The 26,074-nt window shown below is 30.7% G+C and overlaps 1 protein-coding gene across 8 annotated transcripts; it reads left to right on the top strand.

The window, feature by feature from the left end:
* The first annotated feature begins 493 nt into the window (after positions 1-493).
* Positions 494-25,576, top strand: LOC117240663 (protein Gawky). Of its 8 annotated transcripts, XM_033506697.1 has the most exons (18): positions 497-1,092; positions 5,707-5,900; positions 7,329-7,378; positions 7,725-7,837; positions 9,741-9,915; positions 13,291-15,318; positions 15,448-15,815; positions 15,944-16,277; positions 16,586-17,110; positions 18,210-18,586; positions 18,907-19,104; positions 19,593-19,748; positions 19,861-20,334; positions 20,512-20,611; positions 20,687-20,847; positions 21,583-21,812; positions 21,982-22,345; positions 23,079-25,576. In XM_033506697.1, exons 4-18 carry the CDS (start codon positions 7,769-7,771, stop codon positions 23,418-23,420), a joined length of 5,901 nt encoding a protein of 1,966 aa, XP_033362588.1. In that variant the 5' UTR covers positions 497-1,092; positions 5,707-5,900; positions 7,329-7,378; positions 7,725-7,768; the 3' UTR covers positions 23,421-25,576. The 8 variants fall into 8 exon arrangements, with proteins under 8 accessions (XP_033362589.1, XP_033362587.1, XP_033362588.1 ...); XM_033506696.1 differs by having other exon boundaries at positions 496-1,092; positions 15,499-15,815; positions 20,512-20,847; XM_033506693.1 differs by having other exon boundaries at positions 15,947-16,277; positions 20,512-20,847.
* The last annotated feature ends 498 nt before the right edge of the window (positions 25,577-26,074 follow it).

Raw genomic sequence — 26,074 nt, 5'->3', positions numbered from 1 at the left:
GTTGCAAAAGGTCGCGTATAATAACATTCTAAACGAATAGGACACACTATACAAAATGAAATGAAAAGAACGCATTTGAATTTCCTACATGCTAGAAATGTGTTTATAAGTACAGCTGAAGTTGCAGATAGCGAACAAAATTAATGGGGAATCAAATGAAGTTACATTTCAGAATTTTTCGTATTTGAATTTGATTCTTTATATAACTTGTTTTTATGCGTATATTTTATGATTATATGTTTACACATAAATATATTATTATAATTATTATATTTATTGTAATTAAAATGATTAAAAAGAACTAATTCTTTTAAAAACTGATATGTTATGAATATATAAATCGAATAATAATATTAAAAATAAAAGAATAACAAAAACGAAAATGTGTTTATGTTTTATAAACATCTTATTTTAATTATTAATTAATTAGTTATTAATTAATTAATTTTATTACGAATTGCTAATGATAAAACTATTTCTTTTTTAACAAGTCGGTGTGTTTTGAAATACAAAAAGAATGTTTTAAAGTTCTAGAATAGTGCGTTCTACGTGTTTAGGAAGTTATTATACTATATATTTTGATTTTACTATTTAAAACATTTTCTTAGTTCTAATATTCAATACGAAATAAAATGGTAAACATACAACGAGAGCAAAGAAACATGTAGAGAATTCTGCAGAGATTTCTTCAACAGCATGATATCACAACAAGACTGTAAAGTTGGAAAATTAACATGCGAAAAAAATGGGGATTTAATTGTATTTAAAAAGTATTTAAAAGTAATTTATATTACATTTTGCGCAGTTAACGCAAATTTTATTTAAATTATCCGCCAAGTATATTATTGTTGCTTCTTCTTTGCAAGATGTCGTTCTTATCTAAGAGAAAATATTCGTTGAAAGTTTCAATCTGTATTGTATGACGTGGCTCACAAAACAGTACAGTTTTCAAGACTCCGTGCCTAGCGATGGAGATGTATTTTCGGTAAAATAACTATTGTGCTCACAACGAAATGTGCTTTTGAAAGCGTGTGAAGAAAGTGTTGTGATCAATCTAATTTTAAGAACTTTCTATGATTGATATATGCTCTGGTAAGTTACATTTTATTATTATTATATATAATATACGTATATATACTGTGTATATGTATATATAAATATAACCTTATAATACTTCAGACGTAAAGTTTTTTTATTTTGAAGTAGTATTTTTGATAAAGTTGAGGAAAAGAGAGAAACACATTTTATTTTTCACCGAATTAAAGTCGTTAATACTTTATTTACAAATATAAATATTACGAAACAGTTGATAGATACATTTTCTTATTGTTAAAAGAATAAACGAATTTTAACCTTTTGTTACTAGAAAACATATTAGAAAAATAACACATTTATGAAGTTGCAATATATGCTTATATGAAGTTATCAAAATATAAATTGTAAATAGTCAGTGCTTATTAGAATGTTATTGTTAGAATATACCATTAATGTATTTCTGTGTTTTTATCATATGATTGTATATTTCCATTGACCTATTTATTTAAATATAAAATATTAAAGCACAAAACATTTTGCACAATAATATCATTCAACATTTGTTTGTCTGTTAGATACTATAGTATTTTCATATATGTATATATTATATACATAGTAGTACAATTAAGGAGGGAGTGATTTTATATAAAAAGGCAAATTTGTTGAATTGATCCATAATATTTAAAAAATTTGCATTTTAAAGTTGATTCAATTAGATTGACACATATTTTCATTATATTCCAAAATATGAGTGATTCTTTGTATACAAATAAATGAAAATTGTGGAACAAATTTTTAGACAAATAATTACTTGTTTTTAATATATTTGATTTGTTTGTAACTAAAAATTGAAATGAAAAATGTTGTAAATTCTTTAGTCTTTCTTTCTATTAAAAAATCACAGTTATAATTATATTAGATATATTGATAGCATATAACTATACTAATTTTATCATAGAATATACAATTTGAATTTAATCGTTTGCCTTTCTTGATTATCTCTTGTACCATATACATTGAATAAGTCCAAAAATTATTTGATAAGTAAGTGCATTTGATGATTGCCAAATAATCTTCTTGTATATAATACACCATAATAAAGAACATTTACCAATTGTTTATACTTATAGATAAGATAAAGAAAATATATCTATAACTTATTATCTTTAGATAATGTAGTATTGAATATATTTTTAAAATATAATAAGTTAATACAAACATAACTACAAAAAATCTTACAATCTTTTTTTTCCTTTTATTCTTAAAATTATAATTATATTGTAAACATCATAATTGTAAGAATTGCTTATTTTAAGATATAAAGCTTTGTATGTAAATGTTAACATAACCTTTTCTTATGTGAAATAAAATGATTATTCTATGAAACACATTGCATTTTGTATGAAACTGATACAAGGGAGAAGAAGAAGATAAATATCAAATTTAAATTTAGAAATTTATAATATAATATAGTTGAATAAATTTTGAAGTAATTTTCCTTATCCAATTTTGATAAAATTTATTACTTACTTATTTAACATCAAGCATTGAAAGATAGAAGCTTCTCATAAAAACAAGTTTTGCCATAGTAATTATTTTTAAATACAAAATTTCCAGAATTGTTTCCTACAAATTAATTTACATTGTATATATTTCATTGAATTATTAGATAGCATTGGCAAATAGTAGAAGTTTGATAAAAAGTCTATTTCAGAAAATTCTGTTTCTATTTTTTATGAGTAGTAACCTTTTTTTCATAATATTAAAAAACAGTTTTAGAAGCTTCAAGTTAAATTAATATATCCACAATGTTTATATTTAAACCAAACAATATTTACATTAATAATAAAGTTAAAATGATTAGAATGGGAATATTTAATATCTTATAGTCATGCAATGTAAGTTTCATAACCTTTCATCAAATTAGTGTCTATTTGTATTAAAATATAAGTAAATCCCCTAAAAAATTTTGTAAAAGCAGTGGCACAAAAATGGATAATGTAATTCATTCAATTCTATATTAAAATTAGTTTATTAAATTTCTCTTTCTTATTTTCTATACAGTAATAATTCGTTTTATTTTACTCTACTTTTATTATATTACTATTAATTAAAAAATAAAATTTCGTTTTATTTCATAATGCTAACAACGCTTTTTACTATAGAATGAAAAAGGAGCGAATCGAAAAGAACACTTCCTCCACTTTCTACTCTTGCGTTCTCTGATTTCAAATGACAGCCATACTACCGGAAGTAAGCAATTGTTACGTTATAAATTTGCTCACGTGTATGCAATCTAAGTACATATTATGTACTAGCATTATGATAAAAAAATATTCAATTGGAAAGACATTTTGCCTTTTGTATCTAGACATTAGCAATGATTTTTTAATCGATAAATATTTAATACGAAATTAGTTTTGTTATTTTGGAAATAAATTAATATCATATTATGTAGTTCAGAATGTGATAAAGATTATAAAGTATGTTTAAAAAATAGAAAAATATATCTATTCTATAAATGTTAGAAATAAGCATAATTAACATTTCATTATATGCATATACGTGTGCGTACATATGTGCGTGAGTAAGAAGGGTTGTTATACTTTTGTTTCCAAGAGGTATGAGAAGGTAAGGAGTGTATAAATACAATAAATGTATGAATGCAAATAAATAAAACTGTAATAGTAAATTATAATAGTGAGAAAGTTGTCGCAGTAAAAGGGCAGACGTGCGCTCAAGAGAATAGCACGCGTTGTACACGCATAGATATTAGTACACTCTGTAGGTAAAGATTGTACGTGTACATATATCTACGTAGGTAGAGTATCACCTTTAACGGGTCGATAATTTCCAAATCTTACCTATAGGCATGTGGTAGTATGATGAATTTTTATTATTCCCTATAGTTATTTCATAATTTGTGTAATGTTTTACATAAAATTAAAGTGAAGGGTCCTATATAGATCATAAAATTGTTACAAGTTTTAGATGATAGCGCCATGTAACTTTGCATAACTGTGCAATTGGATTACATGCAGAATATTTCCTTTAACATCAATGGTTAAAGTATTTGCTCATTCTCATAGCATTTTCATAGTACCATAAAATATCAAAAATAAAATCATTTTGGTTGGAAAAATCGAAATTTCTGATATATAAAATTTTGTTCTCAAAGTCACGCCTTTGAGTTTCAAGGTTACCGATGTTTGTAATACGAGATGACATAAAAGTGATATAATTGTGCAAATATGTATCTTTTTTATAACAGGATATATTCATTTTTTCAAGGTCAGGTAATAATGATATAATTTAAAAATATTAAAACCGTGTGAGAATAAATTTGAGATTTTAAAAGAAACAACCTTGAGAAAAAATGTTGCCTTTTACTCTATAAACAAAACAGTTTGCTTCTTCGATAATTTATGATTTTATAAAAAGCATTTTACTAGTATAATATTATTTTGTCTAATATAACATAAATGATTCGCGTATAAATATTGGCTACATTATCACAAAATAATAAATATAAAAAAATAAACTTAAATAAAATTAAAGTATTCCAAAACATTTAACCTATATTTAATTGTATATTTGCGCGTAAATCACATTTAGTTATTCGTGAACAAATTTTAACGAAATTTAATAATTCATAAAGTATGAAATTTCTGCAACGTTATATTTTATGTAACATTACTAATGTCAATGTTCTTAATTACGTAATTAAAATTCTATAATCTTATCTTGGTACATTTCTTCTTTGATCAGATTTCTGCATCATTTCGTAATCATCTGCGAAATAACGATTGAAAACGTATTACCTAATCTTGTTATAAATGATTTTATTAAAAGACGATGAAAAAGGTATAGGTATAAGGTAGCATAAGCGTATTTTTCTTCTTTTCTATTTGAGTATTTTATTAAAAATATACTTTGCAAATATCGGATGTTATTAATTCGATGTTTTTAACTTTTTTAATGTATTTTAACAAAAAATAAAATTCGCATTGCTTATATAGGTATAATTATCTAAGAAAATAAAACATATGTTACGGAAAAATATTTATCTTTATAGGTTTCAATATAATTTTTCTTTTAATCAAGAAGTATATGAAAGTTAATATGTATGAGTTATCCTTATCTAATCGAAGCTTCTCTATTCATTATTGATATAATACATTTTAATACGAATATCATTTTTAATTTTCATTGTTTTGCATATTTTATTATTTTTCATTAACTTTTATTCCATCAAACGAGTATCTGAACGAAGAAACGAGAAAGAAAAAATCATTTTAATTGTATCATAAAAATTTCTCTAAGTTTCAAAATTATTTCTTTTCTTATAAAATTATATATACATATAAAAGTTACATTAATGAAATATGATTATTTCAAATTTTTTATTATAACTGTTTATGAATCCAATGTGTTATTATTGACATTATTAAAATGTTTCAATAAATAGCAAAAGAATATTCCAAAATTTAGATATAATCTCTGTTTTGTAATACATATATTTTTGTAAAATATAGCGTATTTGGCCATCAATTCAGCTATAAATTGCAGTTGAATTAATTATTTTATATCCTACTAAAACTAACTATATAGCATCGAATATTATTTATATCGAGTAGTAATCTGTTTACTGATCATTCTGAAATGTGAAAGGGTCTTTTCACATGTACAACTATGAATCGGGTCTCGGTGCGCGCATCAGCAACACCGAGCTCTCCAAATCCGGGGGAGTAGCGCCACTCGCGGGAATAGCCCACCAGCGGAGCGGTACTCGCTCTGCCCGTTTCGTGCGCCAACGAAATATCTTCCACTAGACTGAAATCTTCTTCGGGCACCGAATCTAAAAAGTAAGTTCTTGAATTTCATTCATTCTCGAACATTCTATCTAATGTTACGATACTTAATTCCCTGTGATATCTTAGGAAAGGGTAGCTAATTTCTCTCCTGTGTTCTCCATCCTTCACATTTTACATTTTACGTTCTTTTATCAATACACATACACAAATCACATACGTGTGAATATATTTATGGTATTACGGTATTACGTATAAATGGTGCGTATAATGATAAATATACGGCACGCGTATATATATATGCATACGGATGATTATATACATTGATATACATATGCATATGCATCCATATGTATAGTTTTACGTATATGCACGTAAGAACATGTAATTGTTGTATATACTGCACACATAGGGGCGTGTGTGCGCGCGCGCAATCACATGCACATACAGCGTGCAATGTACATGTATATATATATACATATATATATATATACATATATATGCATGTATACATGCACGTACATGTTACGTGAATCTATACGTACTTGTGAACAATACATGGTGCCTATATTGCTAGAAATATCTATAAATGCACTAGTATTTTACATAGATGCGTACGAGTTTCAGCAAGTTAAAAACATTTTTTTTCCATATTTAATGCGTAGAATATTTTGTATTTCGAATGTGTATTTGTGGATACATATATAACATATGCCTGTAGTAATTATTCGTGAAATGTACAAATTACGTCTTCATTTTGTACGTCTACTTGTTATCTAACCTTATATTACGCACAGATTTGGTAAGTTGTGCGTTTTGAGAGTGTATCCAGGGCTTATATGTCTATTGGTGAAACGGGGAAATCGATCGAAACGACGATTTTCGTTTTGATGTTCAACGTGTATTTACAACATTTCAGTAGTAAAATTACTTTGCAGTATTTCCCTTGCTCATTGATAAATTTATAGTACATAGAAAATATTTGCATTTATTATAATGAGAGAAATGTAGTCATAAAATAGAAACATTAGTATTTTTGCAAAGCTTCTAGTTTACTGTCAATAATGTATATCTAACAATTATAGAGTTATAGTCAGGTATTACACGAAATATGTGATATGTATTATTGTCACTTGGAGTAAACATTGAAAAAATTAATGATTGCTACTAATAGTTTCATAGCGTAATAAGGCAGTAAAAAATTTATATTCGCAAGAAATAGGGAAAGGCAATCTTAACTATTATATCTGCTTCATTCATAGTAAACATTAGCAATTATATTGTATATGATGCAATTAAAAACATGTACTATATAGTTATGTACTTAATAGTTTAGAAAAGTATATTTACTCGTACAGAGAATTAAAAAATAAACTTAGAAACAAACAATTTTTACTAGCGCTCAAAGATTTATATTTGTTTAAAGTAATTATATTTGATAATTATATTTGTTTAAAGTAAAATAATATTATGTTATTACAGATCTCCACTGGCATGGAGCTAGGAGCACACTGATAGTGATAGTCTACAAGGTTTGTACTTCAGTTTGTAGTATTCATAATTTAATAAATTAATTAAAAGAGACTGATACATTCACATTGTTACAACTATCTTTTCATTTACTATTCAGTACTCGCAATATATTTTTTCATTTTGCATTATATCATAATAAAGTAATACCTATTGCACATCAATAATGTTAAATTGTAGACAATTAAATTTCTCATGTAGAATCCAAGACTCATTACTATTACAATGTGGAATAATAAACAGATTATTGGTTTAATAAAATTAATAACTGAAAATTTTCTTTAATTTAAACATTAATATTATGATTCATAATAAATAATAATAAATTCATAAAAAATTATTTCTTAGATCTTGGTTTCTATGCATTGCCTGCCAAAGAAGAACTGAGCCCAATGTTTCCACACAATTCTAGTTCACATGAGATTTCTACAGAAACAAATGCCTTCGTACAAAATTCCATGGTAAGTATAAGTTCTGTAGTTTTTAATAGCTCTATTTTAATTTTTTAATATTTTTTGACACCAGTTTTGAAATATATTGTAAAGTGAATTTTTGATGTGTTTTTTCTTTTTATCACATAGTAACTTGTATGTATAACAAAAAAGATTCTAAAAAATATATATTTATTTTAATCAAAATACTAAAAAATATGTAATATGTGAAATACATACTATTTTTAAATTTTTATACGAGTACATAAATGAATGGCAAAGTTTACTAAATTACATTATACAATCTAATTTACTTAAAACATAAAAACACAAATTTAAACACTATGTATACATAATATAAAAAAATGTGAAATAATTCCTTTCTCGTTTTAAATTAAAAATCAATATTCACCTCTTAAACATAAATATGCCTGTCAGTAAAAAGAATATTTATTTATTATTTTAGATTCAGTCCCCATATGCAGAATTTTATGTTAATAAAAATTAACGTGCATTATTTGAAGATCATTTTTCGCAATGGACAATATACATAGGACAATTTTCAATTAGATTTTTTAATATGTTCCAAGTTACATCGTATTTGCATTTAAAGTTGGATATATTTTTTAGAATAATCAATACTTATATTGAAATACAGTATTTTTGTTAAAATATTATTTTTTGCTATGTTCACTTGCAAAGCTTTTTTATGTAGAAAATGCGCCTGCAATTGAAACCTTTCTCGTCATTAAAATATTGTGCGAAATTTGCGCATAATCATGTTGCGTAATGTTAACATTTATAATAACTTATAGAAACATTTGTAGGAAGCAGCTTCTGTGATTTTGTGTGAACATTCTAAAGTTAAAATAGTTTCATCATTTTCGTTGTAATATTAAAGAGTCTAACAAATTGAAATTATATGTATACCTAACCTTATTATACAGCAAATATTACGTATGAAGTATTGTTTACTTGCATCGCAAACACAATAAATTTTTACGTCACACTGAAATTCAATTATTCACAATTTGTTATCTAGATATATCATAATCATAAATCCTCTTCAGACATTATTTAAGGTATATTAACATTATATACATGTGAATAATGTTTCAGAGATAAAATCTCACTGTTGAAGGTTGTTTCAATGTCACATAACCGCGTATTATCATGTTCATCGTGTCTTGGATGATTATGAAAGCATAAACATATTTTCCACTTTAAAAAATTAGAATTTTATTTATAGTAGTAGTAGTAGTAGTATATATTTATTTTATTATCCACAAAGAAATGCAATGGGTTTTACAGAATTTTAAATACTTTTACTCTTATTATACTTACATTGCTAGAATTACGTTTATATTTCACAAATTATCTAAAGTGATTTCGAAAAAATTTTTAGAATCTTGCTACATTAGTTGGCTATATTACATTTTCATTGGGTATTTTACTTCTGAGAAGTGTGAAATTTTCAAGTAGTTTTAATGTACATTTCTTACATACATAAGCATATATTGTGTAATTGCTATAAATAAAAGAAGCTTTTATTAGTGTCTTCTTCGTTTATCACTTTTCAACCTTTATATACTGATTAAATCAATTTAGTTTATAACAAAAAGTGATACATAATATGAAAAGAACAATCAAGGGTCAGTGGAGCGAATGAAGAAAAAAAGAATACTATACTGTGAACAGAAATAAAAAAGGTGTTTTAATATTTATGTTTAATTCGCAATGAATTGTCAAATATTTGTAATTGAATAAAAGTAGTTTTAATTTTATATTTAAAAAGTAAAATAGGTTTTATTTGTATTCTGATGAACAACTCTTGTTGATTTAAGTATATGATTGATAAAAATTTTAGCACATAAAATTTTAGACTGATTAATAGAAGCAAGCATTTTTATGATAATGTTACTTTTGATTTCAGGGGGATGTAGTAGTATTAGGGAAAAGCAGTCCGATAAGGGTTGGGGAGGGAAGAGAATCAGAGAATGATAGGTACTGTGATATCGAGTTCATAAACAACATGATGGCCAAACCTAATAGCCATCACGAAAATACCGCCGCCAATGACTTTTTAACCGTCCTGTCGAACCAAACTGGTAAATATATATTTTTATAATAGCTTATATGAACGTATACATTAAATATTATGACATATAAAAATTCCTTTTTAAAACATAAATAAAAATAAAATAATTAAATTTATAAAATGGAAACGAAGTATATGCAATTGCATCGGGTAATCTTATTCAGTAATATATATGTATATCGTGAAGTACATTTCCGTATTTCACTATTTTATGCAGCAGTATATGTTATCAAATTTCTTGGTTAAATATACGGGTGAAGGCAAACAAATGTACGATGCCATTTAAAAAGTATGATCTCTTATTTTTTATAGAAAGAAGCTTCTTTCTTACAATAATATATTCTCTATTTTATACTAGTAATACAAACATAACAATACATGCGTAGCGATTTACCTCATGCAAATTGTAGAGATGAAGATTGACATTCTCGATGTCGTGAGCGATCCTGCATTTTCTAAGAAAAATCGCAGATTAAGCATTAAACCTGCTTATTCACGAATCCATAAGAAAATATCAAAGCCCACCTCGCTATGAAATTTTCAAACGGGAAGGATTAATGTTATTTCAGTCCATGAATTTGCCCACATAATTTAAAACAGATATTACTATGCAGAGAATATACACAAGTCACTAAAAAATAACTATTACACAGTATGATGTTCGTATACACATGCACAGGCACGAAATAAAAGATGAAAGAACAAGAAAAACAACAACAAAAAGAAAATACAACAAAATAGATTAAACTACAAACTAATACATAACTAAAAGAAGGATTTAAATTTATCGCGTTGAATAGACCGTCAACGTATCGCTACCGTTATGGAAATGGTTCTATTCTCCTAAATCTGTTCTAAGTAAGGAATAATTATCAGATAAGCAATTATTACTTGAGAAGTCACTCCTAAGCAAACAACTTAAAAAAGTGGACATGCTTTTTACCAGATGTATTTGAATATCGTCTGTGATCCCAGGTCAAAAGCTAGAACAATTTTGGGAGGACAGAATTGTTTCAACAACGAAAGTTGAGATTCGAATCCAATGATAGCGATCAATGAATGCGATAATTTAAACCTCTTTGTTAGTTATATATTAATTTATAATTAATTAGTTGTTGTTTTAATACAGTTTTAATTAATTTTTCCATATTTTTGGAACAATATTACACTCATTCTATTTAAACAATGAACTTCGTGCTTTGTTTTAGTAACTTTACAATGCGAAAGTTCCCAATTTGATCTAAATGTATTAATAAATAGAATTTTAAAACTTTGCATATGGAAACTTTTTTTAATAATTCTAAGCAGTTATGAATATGAATAATTAAATATACAGCAATAAATAATGCAGATTACAGGGTTTGAAATAATTTATGGTTAAAGAAACTGTTTTAAATTATAATTAAAGTATGAATAGGTATTTCCTTTTACGATGTAGTTTTAATACGATGATGTAATCAATCTATTAGTATTCTGCATTGTCCTCCTCGTTTAATAAATGTAAACCTCTACGAACACTTTCTATTTCGTATTATGTCTCGTACTACTGGTTGCATAAGCTATTAAAAAAGCCAAATTTATTTTTTATTCTTAAACCAAATTAATTAAAGTTATTGACTCCTCAAATTTTATTCTGAATTTTGGCTGATCCGGTACTTTTTGCGTCCACAGGTTGAGAACCTGGGACTTAGAGCCTGGCTTCAGTTCTCAGAATTACTGTTCCTTTTTCACTGTATTAAAAAATATTTATCCTTATTTTAAAAGAAAAATTATAATTTATTCTAAAAGAGATTATAATTTATTTTAACCTGTATTCTGAAATTCTCGATACATTATTGAATTGATAGAAATTGATTTAAGAAATTTTGGGTGTGTCTATCTGTGAAATAGACTCTAGATGGGGCTAGATTAGGTGGTGTCATCTTTTATTTCTCTATTTTACAATCTCACTATATCGTTTCCATCGATCATACATATACATACAAGATATATGAGGTAGCAGAAATAATGAAAAAGAAGAACTATTTAGAATTTGAAAGATTTCATTAAAGTTATAAATGAATGATTTTGGAAAATTAATAGAAATCATAATGCTCTTTGTATTCAAAATTTCAATGATAGGTATAAAAGTCTGTAAGATAATTATCATAAGTATGTCGATAAAAAATTGAGATTGCTTTACGGTAAATTGTACTTTAATGTCTACATACTATTAAAACATTATCAATAAAGTCATACGGAATCGATAGTATGAGAAAAGTAATCAATAGTATGAAATTTTTTACATAACTACTACAACATTTTGCTTTAACGATTTAATGTCTCTTGCTTAAAGTCTTTTTAACGCGAAGTAGGCGGCGCTAGTGTTACAAGAAGCCATTTTGGTACAGATCGGAACTTTAGCGGAACCAACAGATTGTCTTTTTATAGTTTAATCACTCTTCTCAAGATTTAATATTAAACCATCTGTTTCTTCGAAGAAAATAACTATTTTCATTTAACATTACTAAAATAAATATATTTCAATATTAAAAGAGAATATTTATTACGCCATGGCAATAAATTATAATATGTTTAATATAAGCTATTTCGTTTAATTGGAAACGGTATCACAAATTATTTTTTTGTAGTTAGAGTAGTAGAGGAGATTTTAAAATCAACTTCATTTTTTAAAATAGAGTTATATATGTTTTAATACATTAATCGATCCATCTCGGCATTTCGTATAAAGAAGTATTAACTTATTTATGTCGAAATTACACTGTTTAGCAGATGTTTTAGCTTTAATGTGTCATTTAACATATGAAAGATAAGGGAAGATGCGAAGCGGTACTTCTGTATTTACGTCTGTCTTTGTCCTTCATACGTTAAATTTTACAAATTAGAGCTAAAACACCTGTTAAACTAATAGTTTTTCGACATAAATAGGTTAATATTTTTTTATAGCAAATTCCAAGATGAATCCTAGATAGAAAAAATATATGGTCCCATCTTAAAAAATGAAGTCGACCTTAAAATCTCCCCCACTAACTCTATCCGCAAAAAAAATAATTTGCATCATATGATATTCCCCTTCGAATCAAACAACTTTTATTAAAACATTTTTTTGGTAATTTTAATATTCGCGAGATATTCTACTTTTCCACGTAAACAAGACACCCTATATATATTTAATATATATTTCGTTAAAAGTTTTAAATTAGTATCTAGCTATTGAGCTACCTAATGTTTACATATATACTACTCGATATTTGTAATATTATGAATAACTATTTGATTATAGAATATTTTGGTAGTTACTATAATATTTAAGAAATTTTTTTAATATAACATTTTAATTATATCAAAGAGCTGGTTGGTAAGGTAATATTATTTTGTGTTTTAGGCAAGTTTATCTTGACCAGTCGAAGCTCGACCTGCCAGTCAGTGGCGTCGTCAACCACAAAACACCCAACAAAAAATCATCTTCTAACTAGCTTTAGCGTACTAAACATTAGGGTACTAAGTATAAGCGTAAATCTAAGATTAACAGGAGATAAGTGCGCAATCGATGAAGGGGTACCTAGCCTAGTTAGGATACCCAAGTCTGATCGCCCCTCGTCAGGCCACTTTTCTCTCGACTCTCTTGACAATTACTCCTTACTAGGATCCTGCCTTCATCCGGGCAAATACAATAATATTAAGTCTAATTCTAGCCTCCTAAGTAATAATAACGATAACTACAAGTCTGTGATATTGCTCAGCTCAACCAGTAACCATTATTTCCTCCGCGTTGAAATGGACGGTGGTGCGATTGCAATGAGACTAAGAACCTCAAAAATATTAATTTTGAACTTAAAAGAAAAGACGGTGGAGATGTTGTCCTGGGTAATTAATGGTATTAGTGACGTGGCAACAATTACTGTTGGTGCTCTTTCATTTCAGGATAATGTTAAGTCTAACGAGCCTTCGGGCACTTATTTCGCGAGCTATAGGTACTCAGGGTCGTATACGCGTCTTGGCCCTGAGTTTGTTAAGTCTCTTTCTAAGTCTACTATAGGGGATAGGTTTAGGGTTAAGGGGGAGAACCAAGACGAGTTCGCTCTCTACATTCCTACTATGACTACCTGCAAGCCTACGATGACGCTTACACGCCAATCTGCATCCCGAATAATCGGTGTACCTGGATCTCGGCCGAACTACTTCGAGATATTATGGCCCGACCAAATGCACACTCCTCACAAATTTTATGGCAGTTTATCAAACTGTTTAACGGAATATCACAATGATTCTCTTCCAGAAGGAGAAGTAAAAGAAAATAATTCTTCGAAATGTTTCGATAATTTTAACGAACAAATACAATGCCGAAACATTGGTGAAAATACGATTAACGATAACGAACTAAAAAGGATCAGATCTCAAACTGCTGTCTATTTCAATGACGAGCATTATACTCAGACAGGAGTATTTTGTTTTTGCGGTTTTGAGAGAAACTACGATTGCCAAAATTCGCACGAGTTGATAGAAAGAGATGTTTCTATTAGTTTGTCGTGCTCTAGTTTACTTAAACGAACGAAGCTGAAGTACCAAGCTTTCACTGGTGTGATCGATGGAAAATTTTCTTCAGAAAATCTCTGTGATTTGTACCAATCTAAAGAGACGTTATTCAAAGTACTCCAAGCTATCGGATTTAATGTTGAGAACATTTTCACAGAAAGTCTGGTAAATTCTAAGCAATTCAGTCTGACCAGTTCGACGTATCAAACTGCCCAGTTCATTGACAGTGAGAATTCTAATGAAGCAATGAAGAATGATGCCATTGCAGTAAACTTACATAATTGCAATCAGTTTAAAAAATATAAAGATGCTGCTCCTGGTTCAAAGGATAAGCGAACCACAAATGGAAATTTAACTGTTTCTACTGCAGTGGAAGAAATATCCTCAAGAAATTATCCAATTTCTAGTTTCTCGAAGAGAAAGGAAGTCGACAACGCAAATGGCGTGAGTCGAACTTACCTTATTCATTGTGCAAGGAATCTCATAGCAGCGTCCGTTGGAGTTTCCAAAGACATCTTACAAGCTCACAGAACTGATCTTAAGCACGTGTTAACGCTCCTTTTTGGACAGATTTGCGATCTTGATGAATTCAATTTGGGGTATAAGAAAAGGTGGGGAATTCCTGGCATTTTGAGATTGGCTGGCGGGGGTGAAAATTCATTGAATAGCGGTGGAACTACAAATTGGGGCTCTACACAAACTAGTACTACAAATAACAACAACAACAATCAATCGGGTTGGGGAGGAAACTCTGGGAATCCTTCCGGAAGTAGCGGAGCACCTGGTAATTGGACTGGAAACAGTGTAAATAGGTCCGTTGCTGGAAATCCAAATTCAAATCAAAATCAGGGACCTCCAGGTGGACAAAATGTCCCAGGTAAGCATTTTGTATTTGTTTTGTTAAGTTCTTTTCTTAAGTAATTTTAAATTTGTGTTTAAATATTAAATTGAATATATGGAATGATTTTCATAGCAGAATATGTTTGGATGAATAATTACTTCTTAGGTAACGTGAATAAAGTGAGCAATCCAAATCAACAATCAAATCAACAATCAGGTCCACCCACTTCTCAATCAAGTGGCACAAATCAAGGTGGTCAAAACAGCAACCAATGGTCACAGGGAAAATCTAATAATCCTGGAGGATCAAGTCAGAACTCTTCTGTTCAAAATAATAATACTTCAGCCCAACAACAACAACAGCAGCAGCAACAGTCGAATTCCAGTAACAATAATAATCAGTCAAACAATCAGACTCAGGGATCTGTTAACAGTAGTAATACACCTGCAAACAATAATCCTTCAACAAAGCAACAATTAGAACAGTTAAATACAGTGAGGGAAGCACTTTTTAGTCAAGATGGTTGGGGTTGTGTGAGTATCTCTGCTATCATATAAGGTATTATTGTAGGCATAAATCTTTCTTTGATCATTTTGTACACTTATATTTTATATTTGAGTACTGTACCATACTAACATCGAATTTTGCATTTCTGTTATAGCAGAATGTGAATCAGGACACAAACTGGGATGTCCCAACATCTCCAGAACCTAGTATGTCAAAAGATGGAGTTCCAATCTGGAAGACACCGGTAAACAATGGCACAGATTTATGGGAAGCTAATCTCAGAAATGGTGGTCAACCTCCACCTCAGCAGCAAGCTAAAACACCTTGGGGTCATACACCAGCAACAAACATTGGTGGAACTTGGGGTGAAGATGATGAAGCTGCAGATACATCTAATATGTGGACTGGTGCCCCCACATCTTCCCAACCAAATTCTGCAGCTGGCCAATGGACGACTGGTACCAGTAACCAAACTGGTATGTGGGGAGGTAATTATTATCATATTGAAATACTTTTCCTTTTCCACCATTTCCTGTTTTGGACATTAAAATTTGCAAATCGAAATATGATTACAAAAAAGATTATTATTTGATTGCAATTTGTACAATATTAAAAAAGCATTATACTTTAAATTCTGGTTATTTATGTGTTTTATTATATGGTCAATTTTTTAAGAATATATTAAGATTTTTTCAATATTCAGAAAGTTAATCGAAAATAAAAACCTTCTAACTAAAACTTTTCATGTTATTGAAGATCTCATTCTAAAATAAATTACGAATGACGTATTTTATAGGATCCAACTGGGGTGATCCAAGGATCGATCATCGAGATCCTAGAGATCTCCGTTCTGTTGATCCTAGAGAGATGCGAGATCCCCGTGACCACAGAATGTCTTTGGATCCTCGAGAACACATACGTGTGATGGATCCAATGGCTCGTGATCCTAGGATGGCAGACATGCGTGGGGATCCCCGCGGGATTTCTGGAAGGTTAAACGGTGCCAACGCGGATGCAATGTGGGGTCAACCACCAGGTCCACCACATCACCAAATGGGACATCAACATCCTTCAGGCCCTCCAACAAAGATGTTAAATCCTTCTAATATAAATCAGTGGGCTGCACCACCACCAAAGGATATTATGCCAGGGAAACCATCAGGTTGGGAAGAACCTTCTCCACCAACACAAAGAAGAAATGTCCCAAACTATGACGATGGCACAAGTTTATGGGGAAATCCTGCAGTTAATCAAAGGACCATACCTGGTAGCAAAGTTTCTCATTGGAAGGATCTTCCAACGCCAAATATAGGGAGAGGAGGTTTGTTTGTTTTCTTTCTTTCTTTTTTTTATATATATATATATCGGAGATGAAAGGACATCGGAGCCTTCCCTTTGGAACTTCGGGAAAATCTCTTAACTCCGTAATCTAGATTCTATCATAGGCGTAATTAAACAATTGTCGTTATTCGATCCGATTGTATTTGTTCGAGATCTGTGATAATGAGCTTAGGCTCGAGGCGACAACCAGTCGCTGAACGTAGACGCGGTGACGGAATGAACGCTTTGTCTAACAAAAGTATGGAGTAATTCTATAGCTCTCCTTAAAAGAAATATTTATAGCGGCACGCGACAGTAAACATTCCAACAGTTTCTGTCTCGTGGCTCGCTATACGCAGACCCTATTCTTCGGGTATGATGGTCACCAGATGCCGACGCATCTCCACAGTACATGTTCAGTTAGCTTGAGGGCCGTTATAAACATTAAGATCTAGTTACCTAAAGTTCCCGCTAGCAACATTCCCTCAAGGACGGCTAGCATCCTTTTCTAGCCACCAACATAGAAATTGACCAATTAACAGCAATGTCAATTTCCCTCACTTTCTGAACGAAGGCTATCCTCGACGAATCCGATGATCTCGTGTCCTTAGATACACCCCATCATAGTTTTCCTCTGTAGCATCATCGCGACGGAAATTTATTCTCTCGTGAGGTCGTATTAGCGAGTTACTTAGCGTCTGTTCCCCCGAGGATATTCCACGTTTTAACACAGAGTTAGTTTAGTTATACTTCCACCGTAGCCAAGCAAGTCGAGTACGATTTGGGCTTTGGAAGAAAGCACATCCCGTTGACCAGGGATTCGTTATTGAACCTAGGATCATTGTCATTAGCTCTTCGAGTATCTAAGTATCACGGTTACTTGTCAAGTCCTGTAATAATCATATTTGCACTAGTCAATGTCTTCTCTATTGCATAACGACAATGTATAATTCAAATGAAGATTCGTTTCACGCCCCTAACCCTAATTCTAATGGAAATCCGTCATATATATTGTTCATGTTCTTTGAATTTTATTCGCAGTTGGGAACATTTTTGCGAACTATAAGAATTTAATAAAACTACATTTTTACAACTTATAGGAATGCAGTGTCCTCCGGGCATGCCACAGAATAGAATGCCAGCTCAACCTGGAATGAAACCAGATGTTAGTGGACCAATGTGGGGACATCCTGGTGCTGCTGGTGGACGAAATGGTAGTTGGGCTGAAGGACCACATGATACAGGTTCATGGGATGATCCAAAAACACCAAGTACCTGGAACGAAGCTCAATTAAATCCTGGCACTTGGGGTGGACCCAGTGCGCACAAACCTAAACCAATGGGGCCCACTGGAAGCTGGGCTGATACTGATATGGATCCTACTCCTAGTTGGGGTCATCCTACGAAACCAACTCTTACAAAGGAAGTTATATGGAATAGCAGGGAATTTAGATATCTTTGTGACATGGGATACAAAGTACATATAAATTATTTAAATTTATTAAATAAAACTATTAGTTAAGATTTTATGTTTCAAAATATAATTGAGGATACTAAAACACTAGAAATATAGTGATCCATTCTAATATTGTCAATAATAATTATAGATATAATAATTTTATTATTGTAAAATCTAACAATTTTGAATATGTTTATTGTGATACGATACTTGTCGATGTAGTCATTGTTGTTGGTTTAATTTATTGTATTTGACAGATATATTTCTTATATTTATGTTTTGATTAAGCAAATGCCTTCTTTTAATTAATGCACTTAATGATTATTTTTTGATTATAGAAAGAGGATGTTGAATTGGCATTGAGAACTCGTGAAATGAATAGAGAGGAAGCTTTGGAACTTTTAAGTCAAGTGCGGCCTTTAGACCAATGGAGAAGACATGACGCACACTCCACTTATGATCCAACAAATCAAGCTACAACTGCGCCAGCATATCCTAGATTTAATCACGTCGCACAGCAAATGTCTTTTCCTCCGGTAAAAACTATTGTAGTTATTTGATAATTTTCTGAACCGAAGCAGTTCATATTATTATTTGAATGCTAGTTTACTCCTTCTTTTTACTTTGATTGTAATAAAGCACAATCAAGCGTATTTATGTTATTCCTTAAATATTAACATGTTTTTATATGTCACAATAAACATAATGCTTTGCACATTTAAATTTGCATTGATTGTAAATTTTCTCGTAATTATAAAACACTTTTGATTGGCACATTCTTACATATTGGTCTATTTTATGCTATGGTCGTATAACTCATTTTCCAAATCTTAATCAATTTTCACCTCTTAATGTTATTTTTAATGTATCAAATGTTAAGCAATGTGTATATAAATATGTGTGTTTATGGACATTACTTACCGGTATGTTTATATCTTAAGTGACATTTATATACTGAAATTTAGAATTAACTGTAATATTGCATATGAAGTGACAGTTTGTGTGTACTAATTGTTAATTATAGGGTGCTGGAGTGCCAAGTGGAAATGCAACTGGTAGTGTGGGAGGATCGGTTGCTAGTGCAAGTTTATTGAAATTACAACAACAACAGCAACAAACTGCTGTTCCATTACAACAACAACAACCTAGTAGTAATGCACCTCAACCACCTTTCAATCAGGTAAATGTTGTTAGTATTGCTAGTTGATAGATATTCAGATAATTATTTAAAATTTGTCTGTTAAGATTTGTTATATTTATAGCAAATAGTTATTCTTTTTTTTCAATTCTAGGCTTCCAGAGCTCCTCAGAATCAACCCAGTACTCAACAACTGCGTATGTTAGTACAACAGATTCAGCTAGCCGTCCAGGAAGGTTACTTAAACCATCAAATTTTAAATCAACCACTTGCACCTCAAACTCTAATACTTTTGAACCAACTATTACAACAAATCAAAGTCTTACAACAGCTTCATCAACAACATTCTGTGCAAAGTACAATGAAGGGCAATGGCCAATCTGTTCTTCAGATCAGTGTACAAATTACAAAAACAAAACAGCAAATAGCAAACCTTCAAAACCAAATTGCTGTGCAACAAGCTACTTACATGAAGCAACAACAGCAGCAGCAGCAGCAACAACAGCAGCAGCAACACCCTGTGCCACCATCTCAAAGCTCAGAATACTATAAGAGCTCAGTACATGATCCTATGTCAGCTTTGCAAAATAGTTTCACAGATTTGACAATGAATAAGGAACCTCCTGTTGTAAGTACATTTTTTATTTTGTAAGAAGTTATATATACTTCATAGAAAAATTTATATACAATGTTTTAAATTTTTTCTCGTGAAAAATGAACGAAATAATTCATTTTTGTTGTATTAGAAAGAAACAATGAGAATAATAATTAGATTTGTGATGTGAAAATTAATTTTTTATTATAGAGTCAGCAACAGTCAAGACTGAATCAGTGGAAGTTACCTTCTTTGGACAAGGATGGAGAGTTAGTTTCGAACGAGTTCTCGAGAGCACCAGGAACAACCAGTAAGCCAGCAGCTACACCGGCTGGTTTAACACGATCACACAGTAGTCCTAACATGAATCCTTTGTTGGGTCAAGGAGATGGTACATGGTCCACCAGACTTGGAGAGAGTGGATGGCCAGATCCAGGTAACTCGGATTCCACTGATGGAAAGGATTGGCAGCCAACTGGTGCAGCTGCTGGTGCTGCTGCTTTCACCGATCTTGTACCTGAATTTGAACCTGGCAAGCCATGGAAGGTAATCCATTTCCAATATCGTACTTCCTATGTGAAGAAAACCTTTTTCAGTATAAAAAATCTTATTCAATATTTTGAATCGATTGTTTATGACGCAAGTTTAAGATATTATTGAAACATTTGATTTCTTTGAAATAATTGTATTTAAAATATATTTATGCAGAAAAATGAAAAGAATAGAATGCCGTTTACACAAAATGATACAAATTATACAGATCTTCTTCAGATTTTATGTTGTACAAGTTAAAATAATGAAACATTATTAAGGTATTGTTTCATTTACGTTAATAGAAAATAAATTTGTTTGTTAATCGTAGAATTCCTGTCATGAAATTTGGTTGTATGACGAAATTTTTGTCTCGCAGTGCCTGACGTCGAAAGGGGTTAAACAGAGTACGCGCTGGTAATCAAATTCCAAAATAAGAAATGACCTCTTAAAAATAGTAAAACAATGAAGGGTTTTTTTAATTTGTCGTAAAGAATACAGATTAGATATGTATTATCTATATATAGATTAAGTAATATATATTAGTATTCTAATAAAATTTAATAAAATAATTTTTCATTTTCTTTTAAATTGTATTCATTATTGTAATAAAAATTGATTTAGGATATTTGAATTTCTCTTTTCTGTTAATTATATTTAGTAATTCAGATTTTGTATGAGTAACAGAAAAACGAAAAATTCTTACGTATGACGTTTATTCGGGTCCACCTATATTTAATTTCATTTTAGGGTACCCAGATGAAGAGCATCGAGGATGATCCAAGCATTACTCCAGGCTCTATCGTTCGTTCACCGCTTTCTTTAGCAACGATCAAAGATCCAGATGCCATTTTTTCTTCAAGTAGTAAGACTTCGCCGCCACCACAACAACCTACCAATCCTGATACATCAATACCAAGTTTAAGTAATTCTACTTGGACGTTCAATCCACCTGCTACTACTCCAAACGCATTTACTAGGTAAATATTGCTTTAAAATTTTAATACTTTACCTACCGTATATATTCTTTATTTTTATTACTTTCTTTATTATAATTTAATATTTTAAATTTTAATTTAATATGATTCGTTAACTAACTACTTAATGTTTTTATTCAACTATCTTAATTATACAAAATATAATTTACAGCTCGAAGAACACTTGGGGTGAATCTGCTCCACCGCCGACTGCGGTTACTTCAGAGCTCTGGGGAGCACCAATGAGTAAGGTTCGTGGCCCTCCACCAGGCTTGAGCAGCAAAACTACGGGAAATACGAGCAATGGCTGGGCAGGTTTTGGCACCGTCAGCAGATCCAGTTCCTGGGGCTTTCAATCGAGCACAAATGCTGCCTGGGTTTCTACCTGGTTACTACTTAAGAATCTGACGCCTCAAATCGATGGTTCTACTTTGAAAACCCTCTGCATGCAACACGGTCCTGTTCAAGACTTCCGATTATACCTTAATCATGGAATTGCTTTAACCAAATATTCATCAAGAGATGAGGCTATTAAGGTTTAGTGTCTTTTACATATTTTTGTTATTGCATTAATTGCATTAACCTTTAGCAGTCTTATATCCTTTTACAGTTCAACATCTGTGACTTTAACTAAAAGTATTTAAATATATTAGACTCTCACTTATTGTAAAATTTACTTCTTATGTATGAATAATCTTGAAGTATAGTTGATTCTGTTGATTCAGATCTAAAAAATACAGCGTAGTATAATTTAGACCGTAAAAAATTAAACTTAGGTTAACCACCCAATAATTAATTGAGTTGAGTATTACCTACTATATTTTTATTTGTATATATGATTCATGGTATATATCTATAGACTAAAAATCTAAAGCTTTTATGCACTGGGACTGTATTAATGTTAGGTGCTCCAGGAAGTTTGTATATTGAAGATCGTATAAATGTGTCCTTATGTAACTTTTTACGTGATTTTGAAATTCTGAATATATTTACAAATTTTTGTGCACAATTTTCATGTTCATTTCCGTTTCCAGTTTTTTGTAAATGAATATGCACTCTTCCCAAGTAATTAGTAGATTTACTTAATAAATCCTATTGTATAAATCTTACTTGTTTACATATATACATATATATTATATACACGAATGTAATGTACAATTTTTATCATTTAGATATTATATAAAACAATGATTAAAAAATCACAAATCTACTACCATGAAATTATCAAAAGTTGAAATTAATAAGAGAAATGTTTAATGATGTTTACAGGCACAAGGTGCTCTGAACAATTGCGTCCTGGGCAACACAACAATTTTCGCAGAATCTCCAGCCGATACCGAGGTGCACAGCTTGTTGCAACAACTTAGTCATGGAGGTCAACAACAAGCTGGAGCTACTACAGGAGCAGGTTGGGGCTTGCGACCATCGAACAAAACTGGTCCACCACCAGACACATGGGGCGGTAGTTCCAGCCAATTATGGGGCGCTCCACCGAGTAGCAATTCTCTTTGGAGCAGCGCTGGCATCGACAGCAATGATCAACAACGTGCTACGCCCAGTTCTCTGAACTCGTACTTACCCGGAGACCTTCTGGGAGGTGAGTCGATGTAGAGTGCCGCACGGAGGAGCGGTATCACTCGTGCGACGACCAAGCCTTCTACTTCACGATACGTCAATTATATTCCGCATTGTCAGATGGGCCGGTTCTCGCGATGAAGTTACTTAAATCAGTGCCGTGTATAATTTCGGCAGCAACAAGGATCTGATTTGATTTTTTCAACAGAAGATTTTTCAATTTGGGATTCGGGGATAATGGGGGCAAGGGAGGGTATATCATGAATTTCAAGGCTTTTGGCGTGCGCCGTGCTTTATTAATTGTTTGGTGTAATGCCGACTACATTTAATAATAGGCACGAGAGAATGCTGTTATTATATCGCGCGTACTGCACATTAAGTACGTACGTACGACGTAATACTAAATTAGTATTGACGTTACGATATTGCTTCTGTCGCAGTTCATTTTGGTATTTTGGTATTTTCATATCTTAAAATAATATTAATTTCATCTGATATAATATGCGCGTATGTGTATACATAGTGCGCACCCATCTCTGATAGGCAGGTTTTTCATGATCTTTCAATTACTGAATTAGTATTCTTCCCATTCAGGTCGTGTTCTCATTAACGTTTCAATCGAATATCCTGTTTATTCAGAACAATATATATAGTAGTATGTTGAAGATATTTAAGTTGATCTTTGTTATGCTACACTCTTCGGTGTTTTAATATGTTCAATGTTGCGTACATGCCCGATATATTCATTGCATTATGAATACATAAATTATATGATACATGCAAAAGAAAATTTTTATGAATATAAATTACTCTATTTTCATATTTTTTCACATTTGAGTATAGCAATAATTTATATTTCATTTTTCTCAATATTGACGCGTGTTACAAGTTCATTTTGATCAAAATAATTTATAATTTGCAAATGGTGCGTATCCAATATATCGTATATTAAAACATCGTTGTGTAGGTAATTTTATGAAAAAATAGTATAAATTCTAGCTCCTGTTACATATTTTGAGGATCGGAGCACAGAAAACAGTAGGAAAGTTAAAAGGGTACGCGCATACAACACCGCAGCCATTAGCTTTGAAAAAATGATACATTGGCTAATCTAGATAATGGCGTCGCCAACACTTTCTTAAGGATGCGCGTGTAAGAAAGTAAATTATGATCAATGGTCTCACGAGTGTTCCACTTTTTTGCTCTGAACAGTTTCCTCTAATCGAGACTGCCATGCGTATCAAACGTAGACTGTACCAATCTAATCAAAACAAAAACAAGCAGAAAGAATGAATAAGATATGAATGAAAAGAAAAAATATAGAAAAAAAGAAAAAAAAAAGGGAGGAGGAACGTTACCTCTTAAAGAAATTAATAAGCGAGGATCCACGTCGATGCTTTGGGCTATACATACCTCTTCCATTAGCAACGGTGATATAGAATCGAATTTTTAGTGAATTTTTCCTTCACATGGCAACAATTATCAATATAGAAAATTTGGTTATTGTTGCCACAAAATTAACGATAGTAATACGATTAGTAATTTGCTTTTATTTGTATATTGTTATTCCAACGAGTAAGTCGAGATTATATGAATAATATTGTAATAAAACTATGGTTATAAAAAATTTGAATCAATAGCTTCACTAGCTAAGAAGTGTATTGGCAGATATCGTGATCTTCTATGAGATATTCGGAGATCGTTATTTTAGCTAAAAATCGATTCTCTATCGTAAAACGCCCACAAACTTTTAATCGGATGATAAATCGGGGTCCGAGTTCTTGCGACGACAACAAAAACGATACCAAATGTTATCGCAATAACGTAAATTTTATTCTACATATATTAAATCTAAATGCCACCCGTCGTGCCAATGTCCAGCGTGTCTCTTTACCATTTACTAATTATAGAGTTATAACGAATATGGTAATTCGATGTTTTTCTCTAGCTATCTTTGTCTGTTGTCTGCCTATCTGTGTGTGTCTTTGTCTTTCTCTCTTCTCTTTCTCACTCCCCTCTGCAAAATGAACGATACTGAGGAGAAGAATATGCCACTTCCCATTGGTTAATATTAAGAGACAAAAAAGAAAAGCATTTAAGAAAGCTGAAATCCTAATTAAAGTTTTCAGAATGACTTCGAATTTTCGAGTGAATGGTATTTCCAATTATACAGTGACGCAAAATTTCTATTTTACAAATTTTGAGTTTTTCTTTTACTATCTATCTATAGTTTTATCTATAGAATCTATAGTTGGTAACTTGACAATCTGAGACAATTTTTCAATGATAACTTACTTACTACACTGTCTCAATACTTTTTTCAGACAGACAATATTATTCTTCTATCTATTTCAGTTTAAATTCAGCAAACGATACGGTAGTATTTATGCGTGATTTTTAGTCTAGTAACATATTGTGTAATATTAGTTCTCTTTCCAGTTATTATATATATAAAATAGAAGATATTTTAAGTGCTAAATAATATTTAGTGACATCGATTAAAAGGCATAGAAAAATTGTAACAATATTAATCTATTATTAATAGCATACCTAGTACTTTATATTGTATAATAGAGACTCATTAATTGCTCTATACATGGGTTAAATCTACTATATATATTCTTCAATTATTTATACTAAAAATATTTTAAGTTCTTTTACACTTTGAATGAATGGACAATTAGATATCA

Source organism: Bombus vosnesenskii, unplaced genomic scaffold, assembly GCF_011952255.1.
Source record: "Bombus vosnesenskii isolate JDL3184/JDL3185 unplaced genomic scaffold, Bvos_JDL3184-5_v1.1 scf7180000014824, whole genome shotgun sequence".
Taxonomy (NCBI): Eukaryota; Metazoa; Arthropoda; class Insecta; order Hymenoptera; family Apidae; genus Bombus; species Bombus vosnesenskii.
This window is presented reverse-complemented; position numbering and strand designations above follow the sequence as displayed.